Source organism: Arachis ipaensis, chromosome B4 (genome assembly GCF_059453495.1).
Source record: "Arachis ipaensis isolate K30076 ecotype BB chromosome B4, ASM5945349v1, whole genome shotgun sequence".
NCBI lineage: Eukaryota > Viridiplantae > Streptophyta > Magnoliopsida > Fabales > Fabaceae > Arachis > Arachis ipaensis.
The window spans coordinates 146,955,223-146,967,425 of NC_142439.1; the positions used below are offsets into that span (position 1 = coordinate 146,955,223).

Sequence of the window (12,203 nt, forward strand, 5' to 3'; positions counted from 1 at the left end):
TGGGACCCACCCTAGGTACGAAGTATATAGGGGAGGGTCCTACCCTTCCCCGAAGTACGTCACTATACCCTCTCTCTCCTGCCATCTGTACGGATTCTGACTTGGACGTCGGAGTCTTTTTTGCAGGTGGCTCCCCCTTTACACCACAACAGCTTGTGAGGTCGCGAGGCTCCAACGATCCATCCTTAGACACGAATCCGGGAGATACATACATTCGCCAGCATCCTTGGACCAGATTCCCTTCATCCCTCATAACCACTTCGCTCATCTGATCCGTTTGGTACCCGGCTAATCGAACATTAAATATATCATAGTAAAATAATTAAATATATCACAGTAGAATAATTACACTTGAAATAGACAATCCAAAAAAAAAAAAAGATAAAACACGTGATTAAATCAGTACAATAACAATTTTACATCAATGTTTCAATACAAAAAACGTTACATACATGTCTTGATACACATATCTATATAAATTCAACATTTTGTACTCAACTCCACAACGGATATTATAAGTCGTCACGCTTAACACGACCTCCTATTTATCCTGAAATTGCTGCTCGACTTGGAACTCAGCCGACGCTCCAGTATCCTGTGGATCTCTGATCCCAAATTTAAAGAGTACTCCCGGTAAAGACATCTGTGTCATGGCATCCAAGTTTAAAGTTGAAAAGTATGAAAAGTACTAATGAGTTTCTGAACTAGATGCTCTACCAGCCCTAATTGGAATATTCATAGCGATGTCGTCATCACGATCATCAACAATCATGGTGGACTCCACATCATTATCATCATCATCCCGCAGTACATCATCGATACCAACCAGTGCTCCACCCTCTTCGAAAACTGGGACCATAACAGGAGTACCGGTCATAGCAATAACAAGATTACTGAAGGATCGATTGTCACCTACTACTCCGTCACAATTGCAGTTGATATCAGCTGCGAAGGACGAAGATGCAACTAAAACGGCCGCATGTGCAATCACAGGCACAGATAACGAGGCACCAACAAGTTTCAATCTGGAAGCGGCTGGATTTGTCGTCGACTGAGAATTTCAGTTCGAACCTCCTGAACTACCGACCACATCTACAAGCTTAGCTAATAGCTTAGGGGTCTTCATCTTGGAAAACTGGCGACGACAATAGAACAGAACTTGTAAATCTTGTCACTGTCTATGACGAACGAATCGTACTTCACACTGTTGTGCAACACCGAAATTGAAATTCTATAGAATAATTTATCATCCCGTTTCATACCATGCAGTCCAAATTTTTCGATTATAGTGTTCTGAAATTCACCGAAACTCATTGAAGGTTTTAAAAAAACACTCGGTGGATCTTTATCAATAAATTTTATCCCAAATCACGTTTTTTTTTTAATCGACCCTCTATAGTGCACTAAAACTAAGAAACTCTCATTACTAACCATTGCGAACCCCACTATAATGAGGAATAAACTTCAGTTCCTTTTTATAAAGGTGTATCCTACTATATCAAATTAGTTGATGTCGATTTATTCGTATGGTTGATTCATATATACTAAATCGAACTTGGCTGTGTCAATTTATTACTATCACACAATGCACATAAATTGAATTGATTACATTCGATTTAGTAATGCATAAATCGATATAAGCTGTTTCGATTTATATAGTTTTCTCCAACACTAGTAATCTGATACACCCTATTTTGATTTATTACTACAAAATCTAATTTAAATTAGCCTAATTCAATTTATATAAATATGTGTATGGAGACATGTACGTAACATTTTTTATTTTAGAACATTGATGTAAAATTGTTATTATTGTACTGATATAATTATGTGCCTTACCCTAAAATTAAAATATAAATATTTTTATTTTAAAAAAGAATCGAACTATATCAATATAATACTCATTTTAGTCATTTATTTTGTTGGGCATGATGCAACTTCCTTGAATTCGGCCACATATTAATAGAGAATGGTCCCCCTAACCTGCTTTATGGACGAGGAAAGTTCGCAAAAGAATAAACAGAGACAAAAATAATAATGAACAATAATACTGAGTCATGAGTTTGTTGGTGACTTGGTGTTTATCCATATAACTTTTATAATATTTCTGGAAATCTAAAATCTATAATAATTGCGTATTTGTGAGTTTTTATATTTTATCTATTTTGAAAAGAAAACTGAAAATAACTTTCATCATTTAAATTCTGGGATGGAGAAATAAAAAATTGATAGGACCTTAGTCCCTCTTCATGGATCAAATTATTTTTTATTAAGAAAAACAATAATAACAATTTTTAGATCTATTATTTATATATTTCATAGCATACATTATTAATTCTAAAAAGTTCTTTTTTTCCAAAAATATATTTGTTATTTGGTTTGATACTTTGATATGGATCCATATACAGTCATGGTGGGCTTTATAGGAATTTTGTACAATGAAGGCCCAACCCAACAATAAAATATTTTATTTTATGGGAATTTTTTATATGAGACATTGTCATATAGAAATTTTCAAAAAGTATCAACTAAAAAATTGTATATATCTATAGTCCATACTACACCATAGAGGAGATTAATTTTGATATATTAAGAATATAATTTTCTATTTAATGACTATTACATTCAAAGATTGAGTTAGAGAATTAACTATAATGGCTAAAATTGATAATAGTTTTAAAATTGTTTCTATCAGTATATTCAAAACTACTACATGTACTATTAAATTAAAACAATTTTTTATATAGATAATTAATCACATCATAGACACTAAAATTATGCCAAAATTAAACTAAAATATCATACTAAATAGATAAATAGACAAATTTTGACCTAAGCTATAATTGAAATTGTTCTGTCTTGATCTACCTACCTACTTTCATCAAATAGAATTATTTATTCTAGCTTTTATGCATGCACTTGCACGAGGTTATCATATTTATAAATTAGTCGCTAAACTAATTATTTATATAAAATATATATATTAAAATAAAAAGTAATATTAAAATTATATAAAACAATATATATAACTAATTTAATAACTGTTTTTTAGTATGTATAATATAATATTTTTATGAGTAACCAAACTAGTCATTAAAATTTTTAAAATTAAATATTTTAGTCTTCAAATTTTAAAATACATAAACCAATCCTTAATATTTATTTATTAGACGTCACATTTTCTTTTAATTTGATTCGAAAAGTAAGTATAAAAGAATTTTTAAAAAACTTTAAAAAAATCTCAAAATAATCTCTGAAAATATTTAAAAATTCTAAAATAATGATTTCAATTCAATGGATCAAACTGAAAAAAAATTATATTGTCTAACAAAAATAAAAATTAAAGACTATTTATATTTTCTAAAACCTAAAATATTAAAATATTTAATATTAAAAAATTAAAAAATTAAATTGAATAATTACTCTATTTTTATAAAAAAACCTTTATAATAGATAATTAATTGGGTAAATTATATTTTTTATCTTTAAAATTTGGTAAAAATTTTAAAAATATCCTTAAATTTTATTTTATTTTAATTTTATCCAAAAAATTTTAGATTTGTATAGGATATACCTTCGACGATTAAATTTTAAAAAAATTTAAGATCAATCTAACAATAATGCATGAATATTATGCTTGATTTGCTTGTGTTGAGGGTTGTTCTTATGAAATTGTTGTTGAATTGGTCTTAAATTTTTTGAAAAATTAGTCGTCATGGATATATTTGATGCAAATTGAAAAATTTTGGGACAAAACTGAAACAAAATAAAATTTAGGGGTATTTTTAAAACTTTTGTCAAACTTTAACGACAAAAAATATATTTTATTCTAATTAGTTTTTGTTTCACCTTTAAACACGCCACGTGGCTTATTTACAGCCATTAAAACCTTTTCTGCACCGGTGGAAACTCAGAGACATTTCCACCAGAGTTAGATCCCCAAGCTGGTAAACGTTGTAGCACTAGCACTCTTCAGTCTTCACTCTTCGGTCTTCAGTCTTCACCTTCTTCCAAATCTATTAACCTTGTTACTCACATCATCCAAATATATAAGAGGGAAAAATTCTCTATATATTTATAAATTCAACTCTTCTTCAAGCTTTGGACTTTCAATCATCATCATCATCATGCTTCGCATGTTCTGCTACTTTTTCGTTCTGTGTGCTCTCTTTGTTGTTCTTCCTCAATCACTTTTACTTGATGGTTCGAGAGGAATCAGAACCAAACAACCCCATTTTGATGAATCCCTCACATACCTTTGGCCTTTACCAGCTGAATTCACTTCAGGTGATGAAGTTCTTTCAGTTGACCCTTCACTCAAACTTTCTGTAGCTGGAACTGGTGGTGCTGGTGCCTCTTACATTGTTGGAGAAGCTTTTGAGAGGTACAAAAAGATCATATTTGAGCACAGTGGTAGTGGTAATGTTGGTGAAAGGCTTCGTTTTAAGAGGGTGTTGGTGGAAAGTATCATATCTGAATATGATGTTTCCCAATTGAAGATCACTGTCCATTCAGACAATGATGAGGTTGTTTGTTACTTAAAGTTTCAGACTTTTGGTCTCTTTTGATTGTTTTCTTTTATGGGTTTTGAAAAAGATGGCAACTTTCTCTTTCTCTTTGTAGCTTCAACTTGGAGTGGATGAAAGCTATACCTTGCAGGTTTCAAAAGTCAAGGAGGATTCCATTGCTGGGGAAGTCACAATTGAGGTGCTTTGTGAATTGTGATTACAACAATTTAATTATTTATCTGTATGCTTTTGTTTTAGGGTAATTGATAGTAGCTTACACATTGCTTCTTTTTTCTAAAACTGAAAAAAAAAAATGAACCAAGTGTTTATAACTCACTAAGATAATAGTTGAGAATCGTTAGATAATTTAATATATTTGACTAAACTGTTCAGCTTCAACATAATGCATGTCAATATTTTAACTATCATCTTCAAAGACATCTTTGTAATGATAATGTAAAGCAATACTGCCATTCTAGATGATTGCTAGTAATCTTATTTTGACACTCAATTTGTTGTAGGCGAATACTGTTTATGGTGCATTGCGCGGAATAGAGGTATGTATAGAATTTGCAAGTGCATGCAACTCAATCAGCTGAGACTTTTTCCCCTTTGCCTTTTCATCTTATTCTAGGGGACTTGAAATAGAGGAGCATGCCTAGAATCTAGGAGAAGAAAGAGATTGATAAACATAGAACACTTAAGTTCTTGTTTTCAAGTCCTAAACTTCCTTGATAGCATTATTATTTCATATCTGATTAAAAGAGTTATAGATACCAAATATTTCCTGATTAATTGTGACATATACTGTTTAACTTCAAATTATGTATCTATATGCATGATCCACCTTTGATATTGTAGGTATGCATTTTCTCCATAGGAATTGTAAATCTGAAATCTGTTTTTATCCTTGCACAAGTGCATTACCTTCTTATACCTTTACATTATCGAATATCAATCTCAATACTGCCGAAGTATGTGTTTGCATTTAGATTGTAAGTTGCTTAAAGAAAATAATCTATTGTCTTTGCATGATGCACCAGACATTCAGCCAATTGTGTTCTTTTGATTATACAACTAAGACAGTACAAATACACAAAGCACCTTGGGTCATCCATGATCAGCCTAGATTTGCGTACCGCGGGCTTATGTTGGGTGAGCTGCAATGTTTTCACTGAGAAAAACTCTGCAATTATCAATTTTATATCATGATGATTATTCAATTTCTTTAATTTGCAGATACATCAAGACACTATTTACCAATTACTGTAATTAAGCAGATCATTGACTCTATGTCCTATGCTAAATTTGTAAGATCAGTGTCACGAGTTTCGTTTTGTTTGTGACAATTAGAAACTGAAGAAGTATCAACCTAACAAGCCTATCCTGCTCTTTTTGTTTCATGTAATGCTGATGTTTATTCAACCCCATAGAATGTTCTGCATTGGCACATCATAGATGAAGAGTCATTTCCTCTTGAGGTACCTTCATATCCAAATTTGTGGAACGGTTCATACACAAAATGGGAACGCTACACAGTAGAGGATGCATATGAAATTGTCAAGTAAGAATTACCTTATCCAAGTTCTCTACAATCATTTTTGCTTCACACTGTCCCATTGTAAATAATGCTGCTACCACAACTAAACTACTGTAAACATATCTCAAACTTTTATCATCACAAGCAATTTTGAATCCTCTCATAGTTGAATTTAAAAAAGAGGCAATAGTTTGTTGGGTTTGGTGGGTAGAAAAGAGGCAAAAGTTTTGTGGCACTGGGCAGTTTTTGCCACTATTAGGACTCTTTTGGTTGGAGCATAAGGCACACACCTTCAATGATACATGTTCTTACAAGCAAGATTTATGGGATAGGGTTAGACGCCTAGCATCAATTTGGTGTAAAGCTCATGATCTGTTCAGGGACTTTCCCTCTCTGACATATTGAAAGATTGGAAAGCTATGCTTCAAGATAAAGTGATAAACCTTTTGTTTTGTTTTGCTTTTGTATAGGAAATCCCTTATCCCCACATTTTGTATTATCCTTCTCCTCATCTAATGAAATTCTTTTTTTTTTTTTAATAAAAAAATTGTTTTAGAACTGAAGATGGGGAAGGGCTATAAATGTAACATGTTCTATGTTCCAAAATAATGATAATTGATCCATGGATATTTTCCTTTTACCAACTTGTTACTTTTCAGGGCATATCTTTGAGTCAAATTTCTTAATCTATCAAAGACTAATACTTTTTTTCCTCTTATTTTTATTCCATGTTGCACCATGTGCTGCTAAAAGTTTTGCCAAAATGAGAGGTGAGGTTTGATTTAATATATTTATCACGCAAATTATGCTTGTCGACTATGATTTTTCCCCCCTGTTGTGCCTGTTAAGCTATAATGATCATCTATTTGATGAATATTTGCATGATTTATCACAGGCATAAATGTGATGGCAGAAGTGGATGTCCCTGGTCATGCAGAATCATGGTAAAAAAACATTTTCTGATACCTTAAGTGCAGCTTGATAGTATGATAGTAATTGGCTTTATTATTGTTACTCAGTAAGAGCAATGAATTTCATATACTTTTATAACTCATTGTAATTACTTCAAGATTTGAAAGACATAGTTTACCATAGAGAAGTTGATGATTAGTTTGAAAAATGTAATATATAATTACAGTAAGTCCTTCGTCGGAAAATTAGATGTTGATTGTCGGTATTTAGCTCAATGTATCCTCGAAGAAGTGCTATGGTTTGACATTGAATTCACAATTTTGTTTATCATAGTGAGGAGTTGCTAAGTTTTTTTTCCCCTTCCATATTTGCTTGGTCAGATTGTTACCTTGAAATCAAGAAGACAAAAGCCACATGTTAAGCATTTTACTGGCTTCATGAACATCAAGTTTAATGCGCATCCGATAAAAATTAACTTGTTTTCTTTGTTTTATTTTCATTCATTCTTTCTGTCTTTCCTTTTTTATTTTCTTTAAATGTCTAGGGGTGTCGGATATCCGGATCTTTGGCCATCACCTACCTGTAGGGAGCCACTAGATGTTTCAAAGAATTTCACTTTTGATGTCTTTTCCGGTATTCTGACAGGTTAGCTTCTGTTAAAACCCGGAGCCTCACAGTTGTTCTGTTCTTTCTGGATTTGTGTGCTACATTAATAATTGTATTCTCTGATATAAATCATTGATGACTTCTTGTGGATTCATAGTTGGCCTTGGCAATACTATTGAAAACTAGTTTGTTCTGATGTGTAGTACCTCCATAGTAGTGCTTGATGACATTCTTAAACTAGCTGTTACCGTATAGTTGAAACAGTTCAATTAGTTATAATTTGTTCAGTTTTTTGGTTACTTCTTAATTTTGTATATAATAATTTTTCAGAGTTGAGAAAGATTTTCCCATTTGAGCTATTTCACTTGGGTGGTGACGAAGTTAATACAGGTCAGTTTGACTGTTTTCACTTGATCAAAAAGTCTGTTCTTTAGAGTTTAGACTTTGAATGATTACTGTAATTAAGAAGTAATGTGAACTGCTGCGAACTGATGTAAGAACTATGTTTTGTTTCGACAGATTGCTGGAGCAAAACTCCTCATGTAAAACAATGGTACTAACCTCTTTATATTTTATGATGCTTTAATTGTTGTTCATGTAAAGCAGTTAGCATTTGAGCACATAAATTATTGGAATCTCAAGTAGAACTTCTCATATGTAAAGGACTGGTAAAGTGATCATGTCATATTTTCTCTTCTTTTCTTTTCTTTTTTCCACCGTGCAGAGCTTCGATTTTCAAACAGACAATCTAGTTTATCAGCTTCTCTTGTCCCATTTTAGACACTTCATTTTTTTGCACAATGTTTATGCTTGATGCCTATTCAGTGTTTTGACCATTAACTGAAATGCAGGCTCCAGACTAACAACTTGACTACAAAAGATGGCTATCAATATTTCGTACTGAAAGCGCAAGAAATAGCCCTTTCGAAAAACTGGACCCCAGTGAACTGGTATAATCTCTATATATACATAATGCTTTTATGTATTTACGATGTCACGCTCTTAAATCTTACATGTGTTCATAGATTTGACTCTTATTGTGATAACTCTTCAGGGAAGAAACCTTCAATGCATTTCCATCTAAGCTCAATCCACAAACTATAGTGCATAACTGGTGAGTTTCCATCAGTGTAAGTAAGTACTCTTATTATGTTACAAAACTCAAATGTGTTTCTCAAAACTGTAGGTTGGGTCCCGGCGTTTGTCCGAAGGCTGTTGCGAAAGGTTTCAGGTGCATTTTCAGTAACCAAGGAGTCTGGTATCTTGACCATCTAGATGTGCCTTGGGACGAGGTCTATAAGGCCGAGCCGCTAGAAGGAATATACGACGCCTCCCAGCAAAAGCTTGTAATCGGTGGAGAAGTATGCATGTGGGGTGAGACGGCTGATACATCCGATATTCAGCAAACAATATGGCCTCGAGCGGCTGCAGCTGCAGGTATGCACATTTTACTGATGCCAAGTTGTTCGACGTTCTGTCATTCGCCATTCTTGCATCATTCATTTTTCTTTTGTCGAAGTATCTCTTCAATTATATATGGTAAACACTCACGTGCAGTTGTGTTCATGTTAGATAATAATTTAGTCAAACATGTGAAATCATCTAACGATATTTAACTAGTAACATCACATGAAAACAACTGCACATGAGTTTCTACCATGATATATATAGAGTTTAATTTTGATATTGTGTTCGCAATCATATTAAGTGCTACTTGATTGGCACAGAACGCTTGTGGAGTCCAAGAGAGTCAACTCCTAAAGCAAATATTACCTCAACCACCTTGCCGCGGCTGCTAAACTTCAGATGCCTGTTGAATAGACGTGGGGTTGCCGCCGCTCCTGTCAGACACTTTTATGCTAGACAGGCTCCAGACGGCGCAGGCTCGTGCTACAGTCAATAATGAGTCTTAAAACTATCAAACATCAAAGCCTTGGCAGCCATGTTTGTTGTGTATGTCAGGGCACCCTAGTGAGCTTAGCAACAGTGACATCATAAATGAAAGAAGTTGATGAATTTTAACAAAATAGTATCCACTTCTTTTACCATCTGTTTATAAAAGCAAACTTCTTTTTATTATGTGTGTTGTTTGAAAGTTCTTTATACTATGTTTATGTCCATTGTGATAAACTATAGTATCTAATTATGATTATCCAAGTAATTTATGTGTTTATAAATTTGAAAAGAAATTGCTAGTTGCAATTCACACCATTTAAGGATGTTCATCCAAGTCACCAGAAAATGGTTCTGCATAGAAAGAAAAGGTGAAATAAGTTTAGTTATTGGTGAATCATGAAAGTTGAGTTTATGATATAAGAAAGATACTTGATGGTATGAAAGTAATTTTCACAATACTATATACAAATAAACAGACATTAATCTGCACAAAAAGCAAAGCAAAATTTCATACTACATGAAAGTACTTTCATTACAAAATCCTGTTTTTGTTATTTTTTCATAATTTTTTTCGGTAATGAGGATGTAAATTGAACTGGTGTATATAATTGCAAGTACAGTTATCATTACTCCAATTAGGGTACAAATTATTTTTAGGTTTATTTACTACACTATGCTTATAGTTTTGTTGAATTTTCAATTAGGTTCTTATACTTTTTTTTTTCTTTTCGATTGAGTTTTTATATCATATCAGATTTTGTAATTAAGTCTTTGTCGTAACAAAAATGATGGAATTAATGGAATATTTCGTTAAACAAAACGAATATACCTAACCCTTGTTTGAATATTCTATATAGTTTAACAAAATATTCTGTTAATATCAATATTTTTATTATAATAAAGACTTACTTATAAGTCACCAAAAAAAAGACTTACTTATAAAATCTGATATAGTATAATAACAAAATATTCTGTTAATATCAATATTTTTATTATAATAAAGACTTACTTATAAGTCACCAAAAAAAAGACTTACTTATAAAATCTGATATAGTATAAGAACGTAATTAAAAAAAATATATAAAAATAATTAAAAAATTGATGAAGTTATAAGGACAAAGAGAATAACTAAACCTTATTTTTAATAGGTTTAATTATTCTAAAGGTCTCTATAGTTTTACCAAATTTTCAATTAAATCTCTATATTTTTTTTTTCAATTGAATTTTTAGATGTTAATTTTTTTTTCAATTTAGTCCCTTTTAACCAAAAAACAGTAAAATAACAGCATATATATTGTTGTAATCTTCATCTCCTTTTTTCTACTAATGTTGGTAACAATTTTCTGTAACATTTAACTACTTGATGCAAGTCTATCATTGTAATTTTATATAACGTCTAAAGAGTAAGGACTTAATTAAAAAAAAATATAGAAACATAATTAAAAATTTGATAAAATTATAAAAATATCAAGAATAATTAAACGGTTAATTTTTTTTTATATTGGATAAAAAATGGGTGTAATCCTTTAATATTGGAAGTTATGATGTTTTACAAAATTCTGGGGCTATAGAATTCGCAGAGTGCGAATTGTCAGATTAATTTTTTTTTAATTTATAAAGACAATACATAGACTGCGTATTGTAAATACACACTCTGCGTATTGTCAGTACAATACGTGTTCTGCGTATTGTGCTTGCACAGAACAGCGCCCCCATAACACTGTAAAACTCTATTTTTTGTAACATTAACGTAAAACTCTCTCCGCTCTTCCATATTAAAATAAAAAATCCTAATTAAACTTTATTTTGAATATATAGGGACCCAATGCATTATGTTACACAAACAAACGTAGCTCAAAAAGTCTTGCATTCCCAAACAATAATCACAACAAGACAATAACAGTTCACATGGAAAATGACAGAGACTGAACCTTAAAGGGATTAACATTGACCAATTGTCAATACTATCTTAATTCTTAGCCATTAAGGTGTTATCCAAAACTCTCTCTCAAAATTTTCTTACTATTTATTACGTTAAGGTCATGCAACGGTCCACACATATGACTATAGTCTCAAAATTGCAAACAAGTAATCAAATTATGAACATCTAGAAACTCCACCAACAATTTCCACAACTTCAGTCATTTTTTTCAAAAAGCTATCATTCAATTCTATAATGTTAATAAATTATTTTAAAATGTTTGACATATTATCTTATAGTACATTTTAATTATTATACTTGGACACATCACTACTTGTTTTTAAAAATGGCACTTATTTCTTCATTAAACCATCTTTATCATTGTTAATTATTTCTTAATATAGTTAATTAGCTTGAGGAATCAATATCATACTTATATGAGAAAGTCCATATCTTAAGAAATTAAAAAATATTTTTTGAATATCCAAATCCAAATATTATTTTATAGAGTGAGAGATTTACAAGAGATCTAAGGTGGCCATGGTCTTTCCAATTTTTTTTAAAATTATTACAATTAGTTTATTATTAATTTATTATTATAAATTAAATATATTTTTGTATATTACACACTAAAAAAATTTACATATTAGTAACTTAATATGTATAAATTATCATGTGTATTATAATATATCAGTAGTAATTAATAAATAGGTTTAGAAAATAATAAAAGCGTATAAATATATAAATAATTAAAAAATTATTAAAAAATATAGGTTTGGATTAATCTAAAAAGTAACAATTATAAAAAAATTTTATTTTG

General features: G+C 31.1%; 1 protein-coding gene across 1 annotated transcript; it reads left to right on the forward strand.

Moving 5' to 3' along the window:
* The first annotated feature begins 3,974 nt into the window (after nucleotides 1-3,974).
* Nucleotides 3,975-9,696, forward strand: LOC107635636 (beta-hexosaminidase 1). The gene is made up of 15 exons (XM_016339159.3): nucleotides 3,975-4,526; nucleotides 4,624-4,707; nucleotides 5,030-5,065; nucleotides 5,552-5,663; nucleotides 5,748-5,818; nucleotides 5,942-6,072; nucleotides 6,802-6,818; nucleotides 6,944-6,992; nucleotides 7,505-7,605; nucleotides 7,897-7,956; nucleotides 8,086-8,119; nucleotides 8,418-8,516; nucleotides 8,621-8,680; nucleotides 8,753-9,003; nucleotides 9,294-9,696. The coding sequence occupies exons 1-15, from the start codon at nucleotides 4,128-4,130 to the stop codon at nucleotides 9,467-9,469; spliced, it is 1,680 nt and encodes a 559-aa protein (XP_016194645.1). The 5' UTR covers nucleotides 3,975-4,127; the 3' UTR covers nucleotides 9,470-9,696.
* Nucleotides 9,697-12,203: the final 2,507 nt, after the last annotated feature.